Source organism: Juglans regia, chromosome 10, assembly GCF_001411555.2.
Source record: "Juglans regia cultivar Chandler chromosome 10, Walnut 2.0, whole genome shotgun sequence".
NCBI classification, from domain to species: Eukaryota; Viridiplantae; Streptophyta; class Magnoliopsida; order Fagales; family Juglandaceae; genus Juglans; species Juglans regia.
This window is the reverse complement of record NC_049910.1, coordinates 4,947,847-4,964,573: the sequence shown is the minus strand read 5'-3', so window position 1 is coordinate 4,964,573 and position 16,727 is coordinate 4,947,847. Positions and strand designations below refer to the sequence as shown.

General features: G+C 33.0%; 1 protein-coding gene across 1 annotated transcript; it reads right to left on the bottom strand.

The window, feature by feature from the left end:
• Positions 1-10,739: 10,739 nt before the first annotated feature.
• On the bottom strand, positions 10,740-16,468 carry LOC108986460 (nuclear transport factor 2-like). Its single transcript, XM_018959083.2, has 9 exons — positions 16,257-16,468; positions 14,202-14,388; positions 13,120-13,411; positions 12,763-13,001; positions 12,503-12,683; positions 12,104-12,225; positions 11,934-11,999; positions 11,432-11,495; positions 10,740-11,267 (listed from the first exon to the last, which is right to left on the bottom strand). Exons 2-9 carry the CDS (start codon positions 14,385-14,387, stop codon positions 11,008-11,010), a joined length of 1,410 nt encoding a protein of 469 aa, XP_018814628.1. The 5' UTR covers position 14,388; positions 16,257-16,468; the 3' UTR covers positions 10,740-11,007.
• Positions 16,469-16,727: the final 259 nt, after the last annotated feature.

Below are 16,727 nucleotides of genomic sequence, written 5' to 3'. Positions count from 1 at the left end.
TTTTTTTTATTCTTTGTTCGAGCTCGATTTGATAAGCTAAACTCTCAACTCGAGCTCGAGCTTGTCCCACAAACGAGCGTCCCGCTCAAGTCGAGCCATGTTTGAATTGTTTATTTTTTTTTGAATAAGATTTAAAAATTAATAAATAAAAATAAAATAAAAGATTTAATATTGAATTTATACAACTAACAAGTAGAACCTCTATTCAGTTATATAATTTTAAAAAATTTATAAATAATTAATATCTAACTAGTTGATATTTATCCAAAATAACAATATATTATATGCCTACATATATTATTAATACATTCACTTAATATGATAGCATATATCTATTCATATATGGTTCTCACATACTAGTATATGAAATTATTAAATTTTATGGACTAATTATTATATAAATTATAAAATATCCCTATGAAGTATATTCACTATATAGACATAAGTAATTAGATTACATATATATATTTAATTATAAAAGTGGTATGCTTATATGATTAGCTAATACATAGATATATATATATGTATATATACATAGGTGTACGTATATATTTATCAATATATGAATGAATTTTAATTGAGTCGAACTAACGAGTCGATTCGAGCATAAACGAACGGGCCTTAACGAGCCTTAGCAGAGTTGAGTCGAGTATGTATCATTTACAAATCGATCGGGTATCTACTTTCACAAACAAGCTTTTTGTTTTTTACGATTCGAGTTCGATTCAAGTTTAAATAAACGAGTATCGAGCGAGCTATCGAACAGATTGATTCATTTACAGCCCTAAGTATATACATGAACGATAGTTGGAGTCCACAACTCTCCTAGGGATTCCAAACTTGTGAAAGAATATTTATATTATGACTTTTACGACTATAATAAATCCCGATGAGTATGAAAAATGTTGTATTGTTTTAACATGACTAGCATTTTTCTTTATGTTAATTTTTATCATTTTATTACACTTTTTAAGTAGGCATTACATAAATGATTGATATAATAAGCCACCTAAAATATAAGACATCAATCATACGTGATTTATAGGGGACAATATATGAAATGAAGAGTGGCATTTCCCTAATTCTAAGAAAATAAATAGTAGTAATAACATACATGCAGACATGCATATTTTAGTGTGTAATGAGATAGAAGAACAAATCATATGGGAATATAATAATCAAAAGCTAAGGGTGTGAATGAGCAGAAGAGACACAAATTGTGAATCGGTGATGGAACAGATGGCGAGAGACAATGGTGGCCGACGGCGAGGGGCAATGGCACTAGGAGATGCGAATGCATAAAGGGATGGTCTCACTATGGGAGAAGAGATAGACAAAAGTGACAGGTCTGAGAGTGGGTGAGGTCTCGGGTGGTCCCTCCAGGAACTGATAGTGAGGGGCAGTGGAGGGACGGCCGGACTACAGAAGAAGAGAGAGAGAGAGAGAGAGAGAGAGAGAGAGGCGATAAGCTGGGTGAAATGTGAGGCGCTAAGAGTGAGCAGAGTGAGGTCAGGAGAGGGGTGTTAGAAATCCTAACTATTCAAAACGGCGTCGTTTTCTCTAAACGATTATGATGTATGGTAGTAATATTACAATATTTACATATGCTAAACTATTAGTCTATTTATATTATAGTATAAGTATGTTATTTTATACTAATTAGCTTGTACTAGTATATTATTGAATTTAACTATATAAGTAATAGTTATATAATTATATAACTATATAATATCGGAGTCAATTGGAGTCGAAGGATAAAGTCAAAGTTGGAGCGGAGCAGAGTTGAAGTCAGTTAGATAACACGTTTGACTTCGACTCCAACTAGAAAATCTAAAAAAGAAATCTGACTCCGATAGTGCAGAGTCAGATTCAAAGTATGATTTTCAAATTTTTTACTCAACCCTAGTACATAGAGACAAACAAGGGCGGTAAAAAATGTAACGGATGTAGCATGAAACAACTGGTTAGATCCAATATGGATCGTACATGAATGATAGTTGGAGTCAACGACTCTCCTAGGGATTCCAAATTTATGAAATAATATTTATATTATGAATTTTTACTACCATAATAAACCCCAATATGAGTATATTAAGGTCTAATATTTGTTGTATTGTTTTAATATGATTAGTAGTTTTCTTTGTCTTAGTTTTTATCATTTTTAATCAATCTTACTTGATTGAATTACACCTTTTAAGTAGGCATTACTTAAATGATTGATAGAATAAGCCACCTAAAATATAATACATCAATCATACGTGATTTATAGCAACAATCTATGAAATGAAGAGTGGCGTTACCCTTCTAAGAAAATAGACAATAGGAATAACATACATGCAGACGTTTTTTAAACTGTTTTTACAATCTTTAATGGACAGTTTTTCTTTTTTTTTTTAAAAAAAAAAAAAAAAAAGGGTTGGAGGAAGTTTTATGTTGGCCTATTTGATGTTAATTCAAAGTGCTCGATCTATATTGTTGGTGATAAAAGAATGTGTATAAATTAGTTTGAATACGTACGTTAATTACTTGATCAACAAGCTGCAACAATATATATAAATATATATAATATTTTTAGAATTTTAAATAATATTAATTAAATCTTGGCTGTCAAAGGTTGCTTGAAATCTTGGCTGAGGCACCAATGTTTATTTTACATTATTTAGAATCTCAGTGTCTAATTTTTCTTTCTTGAGGAAAACTAATGAATAAGAAACTCCCAGCTTCAACTTGTGTGGTGGGACTTTTGCATGAGAGACGCTGCAGGCCGGATGAGGTACAAAAACCACTTTTACACCTTCCAATATTGATAAATGCACGACGAACTCATCAGCTTTCCATCATCTTTAGAGAGACGCTCCCAGTCCGACCGGTCGGGTGGCAAACTCCCTTCTACATGCGCAAATAAGACATTGTCACGTATAGATTGCACTAAATCACATGCAGATAATCACATTATTTTGTTTTCTCTTTTCCTCTCTCTCCTCCGCACACCGCACCTTTCATCCCTCTCTTTCTCTCTCCCTCTCCCCACACCCATCGTTCTGCTCAGATTTTTATTGAGGAGCTCAAATAAAGAAGTATATAATACATTCAAAATAAATTTACAGAATGTGATATTCAAAATAAAATTCCTCTTTTTCACCATATCCAGGTTGTAATATTAGTTCCTATAGATAACTGTAACAATAAGATTTTATTCAAAAATACATTTTTTGAGTTGTTTCAAGGATTTTGGAACCAGAACAGAGCCATGCACCACGAGTCTCCAAAATCCATGAACATAGGTATGCACTACTATTTTTTAGTTTCCAAAATCCATGAAGAGAGGTATGCACTATGATTTTTTAGTCCAAAGATGACAACGACTCTTAAAACTATGGAAGAATCGTCCCATCGTACATAAAAAAATTACAAACCAGATCAACAGCCCTAAATACTTAATATACAGAACAAACAAAAAACTTCAAGTGATGGCTAAAATCCAATGGGTTCGAGATGAGTTTCCAGCAAGAAGGAGAAGAGAAAGAGGAGAGGAGAGAGAAGAGCGAAAGGGAAAAGGGAAGGTGAGAAAGAGCAGAGTACGATAGGGAAAGAAGAGAAAAGAAAAGAGGAAAAATTAGAAAGAAGAGAGCTGATTCAATTAAGAGAGCACACTATAAGACACATAAATCTCATATATGTTAAAATTCTATTGGCTGGCGTAAATTGGAAAAGGTAACCCGACCGGTTTAAAGCTTCTCTTATCTTTATAGTATACTCACATGTAACTTATAAGGCTTCGTTTGGTTAGTTAAATACTCTCAACTCATCTCAACTCATCATTATAATTTTTTCAAATTCCAACACAAAATATAATAAATAATTCAACTTTTTCAAATTCTAAAATAATAATAATATTAAAAAATAATATTCTAACAATATTTTATCATCTCAACTCAACTCAACTCAACTCATTTCAACATCCAAACACAACCTAAAACTCACTTCTTAAGTCTCCTCTCAAGTCCGTGGTTCTCTTCCCTCTCAATCTCTCTCTTTCTCCTCAAGCCACTCTCTCTCCTAAGCCCATTGCTCTCTCTCCTCAAAATCGAAATGGATAATATGAGAAGGAAAAAGAAAACACATTTTTGCTAGATTCAGTTCCTGCTCTTCGTTCCTAGGCCAAAACCCAAAACCTGGAAGCACTGTTAATGACTTCATCACAAAGGAATGGATGTGATGGTACCTGAATACAATCATATACAAAATTAGAGAGAGTACCAAGCTCCGAATACCCCCAGCAATGGCCGCTACTGATGTGATTTCTTGGCAGAAACCCGACAGAGACAACATGTGCGAGGGCCAAAAGCCAAAACTTTCTTCTAGTTTCATAGCCAAAAAGTCGTACCTCAATACAAGAGCTACCAACACCAAAGCTTTTCAGCCATTTTCTGAATATTTAGATGTGTTTTTTTGGCAATGGTGCAGAGAAGAGGGGTGGTAAACAGGAAGATGAGATTAGAGCATTGGCGGTCATTGTCAAGTCTAAAATTTAGCTAGATTATTATTTTTTGGCCATGATATAGACTCCTAACTAATTAATTCACATTGGACTAACCATCCCAAAATTTAAATAATAATAAAATATTATATATTTTAATATTATTATTTTTTTAATATTTTGCAAACACACATTTAATCTCTACAAAATGTCTATCATGGATCAAATTCGGTAACATTTCCACTAACATTTAATCCAAAAGTTAAGAAATCCACCAACTTTAGCAACTACCACACCAACAAAACAAAACCTGTTCCTACCCAGCTATAAAAACAGCTCATAAATCAGTTGCTACCCAACATTAAATTTCACCAATAAAACAAAACATATATACAGATTTTCACCAACAGTAGCACTAACTAATCACAAAGCTCATCAAGTTCAATTGAGGTTTGATGCATACTGAGAATCATATGAGCAACTTCTCAAAATTAAAAGCAATATAACATGTTTGTAGACATGTGAAATAGGATTTCTTTGTAAAAAACCAGATTGAGTTTCCAAGCTTAACCCAAAACAAGAGCAATTAGGATTTATTTGTAAAAAACCAAATAAATTACAATGAACCAATATCCAGAACTGTTAAAACATTGAGCCTAAACATCAGAGAAATCTCAGAAAAGCCAGTTTACAATCCTAGTAAATCTCTTCCATCTATATTCTTAAAAAAAGTTCATTCAGACCATCCACAAAGCTAAAATGCATTACCCATCACACCAGATCGGTGTTATACAAACTAAACTTACTTTCAGAAGAAAAAGTTATGGAAGCCATTAAATTCCAAGAAACAAAAGAAAATCTCCAATCAAACATTTATCAGAAAGCCACAGCAATGCGATGTCAAAAAACCAATCCAAAGTCTAAAACCAAAAAAATGAGCCTCAAATCCACAGCAACAAAAGCAAGGATCATATGTAGATCTAATAAAACTAACCTGGGAAAAAGATATTTGAAGACTTGTGAAACCACAAAAAAAATTGGAAGAAAAAGGAAGAAATAGATACGAGAAAACTCAGAAGAAAAAATAGAGAGATCCGGTCTATGCAAAAATAGTTAAAATCAGAGGGAGAGAGAGTACCAATTCACATTCCTTTGATTGTGAAAGGAAAAGAGGCAATGAAAGATGGTTTGAATGGCCAGAGCGTGTGTTTAACTTTTAAAGGAAAAGAGAAGAGGGAGATGAGAAAATGAGAAAATACATAGAGAAGAGGGAGATAAGAGCAAGGAAGAGAGACTTACCAACACATGCCTGGAAGACGATGGTGAAGAAGACGATCGACGGAGAGAAGGGGACGAAGGAGGAAGCTTGTGGGTGAAGAAGGGCGAGGCAACATAACGTTGGGTAGCTTTCAGGATGAAGAGAGAGAGAGAAAATAACGAGGGAAAGATAGATTGGAGGTTGATGAAAATAATAAAATAATATGATGGAGGGTGAACAATAACTCACCAACAATAGAGAGCCTCTAAGAATTATTGTAGCTCATATGTTGAGCTTTGAACCATTGGCTAGTCGAATGTAGAAGCTTTTTGACAAATATAGTTAAATTATAGACTTGCAGTGATATTTGGTTAGACCATTGCTAATGCTCTTAGGAGATTAGACTTGTAATTGAGCTTTAATCTAATGTGATAGGCTCCATCTTCAAAAGCAATGAAAGCATGAGTGTCATTTTATAGAGTCCGTTTATTCTCTTATACTCTTTGCAATGAGTTTAACTTCAAACCAGATGGGTGAACAAGCAGGATTTACATCTTTCAATAAAGTTTTGATACGTTTGCATTATAAGTAGGAAATCATGAATCGTACACCAGATAAGCAAGTATCACGCAATCACCCACATCTCTCTCTATCCTCAAGCTCTCTCTCTCCCCTCTCAATCTCTCAAGCTCTCTCTCCTGTCAAGAATCTTGTAGCTTTCGATCTTTACATAGTCATGAATTAAGGTGGGTGGGTATCATACAAAATCTTGCTTCTTAGATTGTTTATTATCCAGGAAAGGTAATAGATTTGACCTTCATGAGAGTTGTATGATGATGAAAGGGAGAGGGAAGAAAGAGCCAAGCGACTGATGTGCGGTTTAGGGCAGGTTTGGGACCAAAAATAAAACACAAAATTCTCATCTCATATCATTTCATCATTACACTTTTTTCAAATCCACATACAAAATATAATAAACAATTCAACTTTTTCAAATCCCAATACACCTTTTTCAAATTCCAAAACAATAATAATATTAAAACTTAATATTTTAAACTTCAAAATAAAACACAAAATTCTCATCTCACCCCCCAAACCTACCCTTAGTTTTCTTCTTAGAATGTAAACGTGTCAAAATTTCAATGGTGGGAATAAATCCCTCTTTTTCACTTGTCCGGTCCCTAGCCTCACTCCTTTTGCAATCTATAGACTGTGGTACAAATATATAGATATACTAGCGGTTGGGTAATGTGCGAGGCACATTTGCCCAGTTAAAAAATAATTTATTTTGTAAAATATAAATATGTTTTGGATTAAAAAAAAAAACGTAATCATAAGTAAAATAAGTAGTATATAGAGAATTTTTTTATGAACTCAATTTCTGTACCTAACAAGTGAAAAGAGATGTGGAGAATTTTTGTGATAGTGATAGTACTTCACTGCATAAATCGAAGCAATCCAACCGAAGAAAAAAAAATGAGAAGTGGTAAAATGAAGGGTTGGATTTAAATCTTAAAAATTTTAATGTACCAGCAGCAGCCTCGTCTTTCAAAAAACAACACACGTAGACATCATATCCTTAGATATGATTTGGATCGATGTATTAATAGTAGTGACATGGTTTGTGAATAGTAATATATAAAATTATTTGGATTAAAATGTTTTATTTGATTGTAGAAAATGAGAGAAAAAAAGTTAAAATAAAAATATTATAAAAGTTAAAATATTATTGAAATATAATTTTTTAATGTAGTTTTTGTTTTAAATTTAAAAAATTTATATTTAAGAAAATTGTAATGATTAGATTAACAAATAAAAAAATATTTTATATTTAAATAATATTTTAAAAAATATATAAAAGTTTATGAAAACCTAAGAATCTATTAATCTCTTCCTCGAACTCAATAATTTTGTTTGAGAAGAGATAGATTGTCAATTCCCTCCTGATCCAATGATGTTGTAAATTTTTTATTTTTTTAAAAATGTTTATGATGATTAAAAAAATACATGAAAAAAAGAAAAGAAAAATAAAAAAAATGAAATACATATTCATGACATATTTTCAGGTTACTTTTTTATTAATTGTAGCAGTTCTCTTTAGTTAATTAAGAATATTATCATATTTAAATTATGTTAAAACTCTAATTATTTATATAGTTATACTTTTTAAAAAATATTTAACAAAATTTCATTATTTATTTAATGATGAAATATTAGTATTTTATAAATGGCTTGGTTATTTTGAAATTAGTGGTACTTGTGTAAAATCCTGTATGGCGTAAGATTTTCTAATTGATAAAAGAAAAGCACGTTTGCCACATCTGTCAAATTGAAGAAAAAAATAAAGTGTAATTTCAAATATTAAAATAGTCTAATGTATAAGAATAAAATTATTATTTATTTATGTTCATCATTTATTATGAAATTTAAATTATATTAAAAATTCAAATTAATTAGATAGTTTTTTTCTCTTAAAAATGTACAGTAAAATTTCATCATTTATTTAATGATAAAAAATTAGTATTGTATAAATTAAAGTTGATTTTTAGTGTATGATATAATAAACAGTAATAGGATATGCGAAAAAAACATGCGAAGAAAAAAAAAAAACAACTTCTTTATTGATCATTTAAAACTTAAAAATCAATATTTTTTCCACTTTTTCTTTCTTCCTCTCTCTCATTCCCTATGCACGATTGCGGTATTACGTCGCACATTGGCATTCACACGAATAAAAAAAAATCTTTACTGTTCATCGTTCATCATACAGTTGATGAATGTAATAAGATAAGATTTAAAAAAAAACCGGCTGATTTAGAGTTACTGTTCACGATGAACAGTAATGAATAGTAACATTATACGCACTATACTTATTTTAAGTATAGGCAGAGATATATATATATATATATATATATTTTTTTTTCTTGATTTGTAATAGATATATAGATATAGGAAATCACAACAGAATATATTGTTGTCTGTAAAAGCTAACCCCACACACCGACCAACATCTTATCTAAGCCGTGGGATGAGTCACTTCCACAGGTATGGTTACAAGCGACGGCTAGGAACGTCCCAAACTTATCCATCAAAGGACGAATGGCGTACCTTAGAGGAGCCGAAAGAATCTCCGGGGAACACGCAAAGGAAATCAAAGGGCAGAGATCGGGCAGTCGTGTCATGGGCCCAACCGGATCAAGTTGCACAATTATTTATCTAGAGTTATTCTACTTTTTTTTTTTTTTTAATTTGGGTGTGCAGTCTAATAAATTAGTTAGTGCAATTTCAGTACGTGTAAATTTTGTATATTTAAAAAAAAATTAATAAATATGATATTTGTATAAAAATAATAATTTTTAAAAATATTATTTTTTTAAAAAAATATGTGAGATTTACATATTTTAAAATTATATATAATATTACTCGTATAAAAATATACATGTTGTTGCAAGACTTTAGTTAGTTATAAAAAATATTAAAATTCCATTTATTAGTTAGAGAGGGTATGCAGTATTTTAAGTGTGTCAAAATAGAAAATTTTATTTATGGTCTTTTTAATTGTCATCATGTCAACCTCCCTTAACCGAAATATCAAATGAGTGACTCACAAATGGAGTTTTTAATTATTTAAAAAAACATGCTAGAATGGTGAGAAAATGAAAGAAAACGAGTAGCATTATTGAGTAAAATATGGACTTCTATAGAAATTTTCTATTATCTAATTATTTTTGTTTTTTTTCTTCTCACGAGTCATCTGGGTTATCGCCACGTGTCGATGAGGCCTTTGTGTACACAGCTTACGGGTACTTTTTGAGGGATGTCTGTCCCACGACGTGTGGGGGAGAAAAGTTGATTGTCTTGTCTTGATCCTTACAAAAAATAGAGAAATAGTAACTGTTGTAGGTAAATAGTTATTTTAAAAAAATTAAATAAATATAAAATTTACAAGAAAAAAAATTAATTTTTTAATAATAATTTTTATTTATTTTTAAAATAACTGCATAATATTTATATATTCTATAATTATATATAACATTATTGTAAAAAATAATAATAATTTACTCACAAAAAATGTGGTCTCATATATTATTTACACTCTCATTATCGAGTATCATAAAGTAAATATTTTGATTATTATAAAAACAAAATCTCTTAGATCTTATCTCAAACCGAACATGTTGCTCTATAAAAATAAATTATTTTTATAAAAATAAATTTATAAATTGACGTGAATTTAATATAATATATTAGATTATAAAATTATTTTTATTATAAAATAAATTTAACGTATTATATAAAGTCATATAAATTTATAAATTTATTTTTATAAAATTATTTTGTAATTATAACACTTCTCTTCTATAAATAATCTTAATGAGGTAATATTTTATCATGGGATAAAAACATGACACCGTTCGTATTACTTCCTAATAATTTATATTTATTCCATTTCTCTTTTTGATAAGCAATAGAGGAGTATTGAGCTTTCTGCATATACTAATTACATAAACCATAAGAGACCAAATTATTATTTAAATATAAGAAATTATATTTATAATCATAAAATATTCAGTCATCGCATACTCTATTTGAAAAAAATAGGTAAAACTAAAATCTACATGAAAACATTTATTTATTTAATAGTGACCTCATTTTTTTCCAAAAGGAAATCGCATGGACTGCAAGATTATATATAGCATCACCCCAATCTCATGAATCTGCACAGACCCCCTCCTTCACATCCCAATTCATAGACAACGAAAGATGCAATAATTTGTTTAGGTTGGGTGTCTAAATTCATCAATTCAAGATGTTTTTTCGACAAAATTCTGGCCAATCATTCCACTGTATGCTGCGTTCGAAAGAAATTGAGAAACATTCCAACTACTCGATGGTTAAGATCTTCCATTACATAAAACTACCAAAAACTACCACTATGCAACTTCCATTGGAGTAACATCAAGGTTTTTTCTTTTCTTTGTTGTTTATGGAGCTGGAGGATGACTTGAAGATTCTGCAAGACTACATTTGTACTAAATGGGAGAAAAAGTGACAGAACTGTTCCCCTATTCACTTGCTAATGGACTAGAATAAAAATAAAAATAACACCCTGAACTGCAAAGAGCCTTTACATCTCAACATTCACTCAAACTCAGGTCCCAAAAGTTAAATTATCTCATCAGATTAGATCACTTACACTTCTTTGATACTGACCATAGAAACAATGTTTTCAAAAATAGATGCCCAAAATTCACCCCCTAGAGTTTCATTAGGAAACATTCTGATTTGGTCCAATGGGACGGCCTCCTCTCCCTCTGCCTTGCTGATAACCTTCACCGCGCCCGGTAGGGCCCCTCCCTCGACTGGATAAATCACCCCGTAACCTCCCTCGACCAGAGAAATCACTCCGGCTTCCATACTCATTTCTACCAAAAACCCGGCCACCACCATAATTCCCACGGTTCTTGAAGCTGTCATTACGGTAACCTCCCCTTCCAGGAGAGAAGATACCTCTTCCACTACTATCAACTGCAAGAACAAAGAACATGCACTACAATGTCAACCAAGCGTGGAGATTGACCATCCCAAATTCTATGCAGTCTCTTTAACAGTCAAACAGTAATTATCATCATTTAGTTCCTAATGATTCAGTCAATGGAAGAGAACTCATATGACAGTTGCTTCCCAATTACCTCGAGTGGTAGTTCTCTTTATTTCAATGACAGCCTTACGGCCCCCAATGGTGATTGATGAAGCCTGAAATATAACATTACACCGTTAAATGGACTTAAAACCCACTGTTATATGTCTCGAGTTTAGACTATACATGGTTGAAGCATTCACAACTAATTATACATCAAAACAAGGAACAAAACTAATTGAGAATAGCGGCATACTCAAATTTGTAACAATAAAAAGCGAGAGAACACACACAAAGGTTGATAAAAGGCATGATGGTGTGTATGCTGTATATATATATATATATATATATATATATATATTGTAAGTGTGTATGCTGTTATCTATATCATACTTGATTAGAAAGAATGTCCAAAATGGGGGGAAAATAAGTCGTGTTAGAGTTTGATGGCAGCTGAGATGAAAAATGCAGAAGAATCACCTTGAAACATCTCAACATTAATATATAAAAATTAAATTTATTAAAAAAGGAATGTTGGTTACCAAGGGATATACCTGAATTGCACTATTCATGGAGCTCAAAGACTGGAATTCAACAAAGCCAAAACAGTATCCCTGCTGCTGCACAGCCCCAAAGCCAGGAGGGTGGTGGGAAGGGATAAAATCAGGTCAGGAAATGCTCAACTGAAAGGGTATTCTAGGCAATTTATTTATCTGAAACAAACCTTATTATTTCTAACTTGGATGCCGCCTTGCTTGATCGGTCCAAATTTTTTGAATTCCAATTCAAGCTGCTCAACCGTCACACCGAAGGGCAAATTACGAATGTAGATGGAGTGTCCCTCAACTGTGAGGATTGGAATGTGGTTATTAAAATTGGCAACATGTTAACTAGAAACCAGACACTACGACTTCAATCCTAGGAGCAAGCATATAGACCCTAGTAGTCCCACCATTGCATTCTCTTATATGCAATCTTCAAGTTAATGCATATCATGCACAAAGCTTTTCATCCTAGAAAATGTATTTTCAAATCTGAAACATGGGCTTTCATGGGGAAGATCACCATGTATTGTATAAGAAAAGCACAGAAACAGAACAAAGAGATATATATATAAACACACCTTCATCTTGAGTATTGCTACTTTCAGGAGTACCAACACTGCTTGGTGCTGATGGTTCAGGAACTGAAGAAGGTACCACTGACCCAAGTGACTGGTTCTCGGTTTTCTTAGGAGCCACCTTTAAAGTATTGGTAGGTACATAAATTTTAGTTGGCCCTGAACTCCCTTTAGTTACTTTAACCTACAATACCATAAAATCAAGTTCAAGAGATAATTCTATGCCAATGCTTGCTAGACAAAGTCTTTGGCCACGAACTCACAATTGATGCATAAGACTTCCTTGGAGCATCATCCTGGCCTGAAGAAGAAGATGATTCTACAGCTGTGGAAAGATCATTACCATTTGAATTAGAATGAGATGGCATGACAGTCTCTTTTCCAATAGCTAAGTGTCTCTCTTGCTCAGACGGGTCATAAGATTTCTCGGCAACATTTTGATCAACTTCCACTGTTGAAGTTTCCAGAACAATGGCAGGAGGATCAGAAATATGAGTTGGCTCTGCACACAATAAAAATTAAAAATTAAAAATGAAAACATTAAGACAATGATAAAGTAGTTATGATGCAATGTCAGAATGGAAGAACAAAGATGAACAATTTCAGTAGCATGTTCTTACCATGGTCAGGAGTTAAGGGGCCAGTTGTCACATTATCTCCACTAACTGCATGGTCATCCAATGGTTCATCCTCATCTATGTACCTAAAAACATCATTAAGAACAAAGTATCCATTGTCTTGTGGAGCAAGATAAAAGGATTGCGTGAATCTCCTTCTCAAGTTATCTTTGCCCGTTAAACATCCAGTTACCAGCACAGTTACTCCATCCTTGTAAGACTTCTGAGCATCTGCAGTCTTTATCTCTGCCTTATAGTCTTTGTAATCCAAAGAAAGAATCTTCTCATTGATACCCTGCTCCAAGAAAGGCCATTTTAATATTTTTAAAGTATGGAGGGAGGTTGGGAGGGGGGAATGGTATAAAGAGAGATGAGGAAAATGCAGATAGAAAGAGTAGCTATGATCAAGGTTGACAAAAATGTAGAAGTGTAAGGAGATTCAATACCATGTTACATCTCTACAATTGTCAAATTAACACTGTCAACAATTTTAGTTACCAGCACCAATGGTCAGTATCATCATCCTAAATGGATGTGTGCCATGGAGGAATTTGCAAGAGTCTTAACTTTGGTGTAAGGGTTAAACATTATCATTCGAAAAACAATTGCCAGCACATTTGTTGCATTCTCATGGATGGGTTAAAAAAGAGAGATTAAATTACAACCATAATTTACAAGGAAAATGATATTTCCTGAATGTAATATCAGTATACCACCAAACTATTCTATACTAGGACATTATTTGGAATCTCATGTAAGTCAGTCACCTAGAAATTAATGCAGGCATGAGCATTTTGAAGTCAACTATATGCCATGAATTTCCTTAGCTAACAAAATCTGCAGATTGATGCGAAAAGTAGTACAATGATATTGCAAAATGAATTACGAAATATCTAAAGCGCTTAAACACTTTTCCATACCATTGGATGAATTTAATATCTAACATAAAATGGCGATCGTGACATAAAGAGCAATGAATAAATGCTCCTCTATTTATCATACAAGAATTGATTCCAACAAGTACTTGTGGTTAGTTCACTAATAAAATTATAAGCCATCAGTTGACAGTGAAACAGGAAACGTACTTGCATGGTTGTTACCGAAGTCATCACGGCATTAGAATCAGGCCGGCTTAGCACACTTGAATCTTGATAGAATCTATATACCAATTCTGGTGACTGGTGAAGAATATGGTAGTACTGCTCAACAAAAGCATTTCCAACCACTTGGGCACTGGGAGTAGTAGGAGGATTTTCTGTTTGTAAGGCCATTCTACCAAAATACCACCACATAAATATTGTTTCTCAAAATTCTCTCTGCATCCTTTGGAACTAACAAATTTGAATAGAATAGAAAATGGAATAACTAGGCCTAATAGATAAATGAGACAAATAAGCCTTAAGCACATAATTTAATCACTAATGTTAAAATAAAACCTAAATAATCAATGGGCTTGAAAATATCACAAAGAAATCTTTGCACATTAAACATTCCAAAACAATGATGTTGAAAAGTTGTGGCCAAGTAAGGATCAAACTATAAGTATGAATACGATGACTGCTGTTTTTTTTTTTTTTTATAAGTAATCAAGAAGTTTTATTCATAATAATAGGCAAAGCCCAAATACACAGGAAGTATACATGAGAAGTTTTATCTCTCTTGCGACAGTTTGTTCATGGATGGTTGTGAGTGGACATGTTACAATCTCACATCGACTAAGTATGAGATTGGTTGATGGTTTATAAGCCCCTAGGCATCATTCCCTTGTAAGCTAGTTTTCAAGAGTGAGTTCTACCTAGTGGGTTCATAAAAAATGGTACCAGAGCCACCCTACATCTAAGGCCATGTTGCGACGGTTGCAATCGTGCGGTACGCGAAGTGATGCCGGCATGGCAGTGTTCGCCCAGAGTTAGGAAAAGACCTAGCACACAGCCAGCCCATGTGAGCGCCGGGACCGCCGGGACTGCCGTGGATGTCGGCTGCGAAGCGTGGTGGTTGTTACGATCCCACATCAACTAAGTATAAGATTGGTTGATGGTTTATAAGCCCCCAGGCACCTTTTCCTTGTAAACTAATTTTCAAGAGTGAATTCTACCTAGTGGGTGCATAACAGGACACTTACGGATTTAAAAAGATTACAGTCTCCAAACAAACACACTACTTCAAGAACTAGGGGCCTTTAGAACCATTTATCCATATGTTGGTTTTACTATATGCATGGCTCTGGAGACTGGAGAGAACTGAGTCTCGTTAGCGGATCAATGCAGCTGACCCCTTAAGTTTAATCGAGTTGTTTGTTCGAATGCTCATAATCGAAGATGCTGACCCCCAACCAAAAAAAAAAAAACAAAAAACAAAAGGTAAGGAAAAAAATCCAAAAGAAGAAAGAATAAGGGAGAAATTGAAACTTGCAGAAAGAAACAAGGGAAGAAACTATAATAGCACGGAGAAAAATGCTATTCATTCATCCGACATAAATGGCCTATTAATATTGACACCGCAGCGAAAAGAGCAAGTTATATAACCCGAACGCATTCTTTGAGGGGACAAAGATCCAGGCTTTGCTAATTATAGAGACACATTCTCGTAGAAACCCGAAGGTAAAGATCAGTCAAAAACTAAAATTTGAAAAATGAATAATAAAAAAACTGAGAACCAGACAATTTGTGGCTTCATGATCTGAAAGGTTTCGAATACATCGCAAAATTCGGCGCAAACATTTGGGAAAAAACTTAGATCCTCGAAATAAAACCAGTACATTCCCTACATCCAAACAAAGCAATACCCAAAAACTAAACCCTAAGCGATCTCAAAAACAATAATTAAACAAAAACCATTTGAGGAAACAAGATATATCGATAAACGAAGAAGCCCTCATCCCCACATTCAGACCAACTGAGACATAAATTTTTTTTTAAAAATAAAATAAAATAAAATAACCACTAGAATAAATAAAGACCAAGCTATCGTACCACGAAAAGCAAATAATAAAAAGCAATTTTTTTTAGAAAAAGCAAAAAGATATTAAAGTCACAACAATATTGAGCAAATAAAATGCTGTAGAAATTATATATACAAATCCGCTAGATGCTATACTTTATACAATTATCTAAAAACATAGAAAAAGCTTTCAAGAGTACCTCCTAACGGGAATGTTGTAAGGAGCAGGGATTGACCGAAGATGAGATGGTGCAGAGCCTTCACCACCGGAGCACAGCGAAAGAGAGAGAGAGAGAGAGAGCACAAAAAGAGACGAGCCCGAAAGCTAACTGTGATGTAACTTCTTTCGACCAGAGTACGCAGCAGATGTCAGGTTTCTGTTTGCCTTATTTGCCCCGTTCTAAATCCTACTATTAGGAGGAGGATTTAGTTTAGGTCATGTTACTTTTTGTGCAGTTTTTCCGGTTTGCATAATAAATTCAATAATAATAAACAAAATTAATTTTATAATAGAGATTTGGAAACAACTACTGGGCCACGTCATTTAATTTTGTTTTCTATAAATTAAAAATCAAATTAAAAAAATCCAAGCTATCTGATACCCAAAGCGTGTTTAAACTTTATAGCTTTCTCTCGAGTAATATGTGGATCGGGCCCATCAGAGTGTAGGC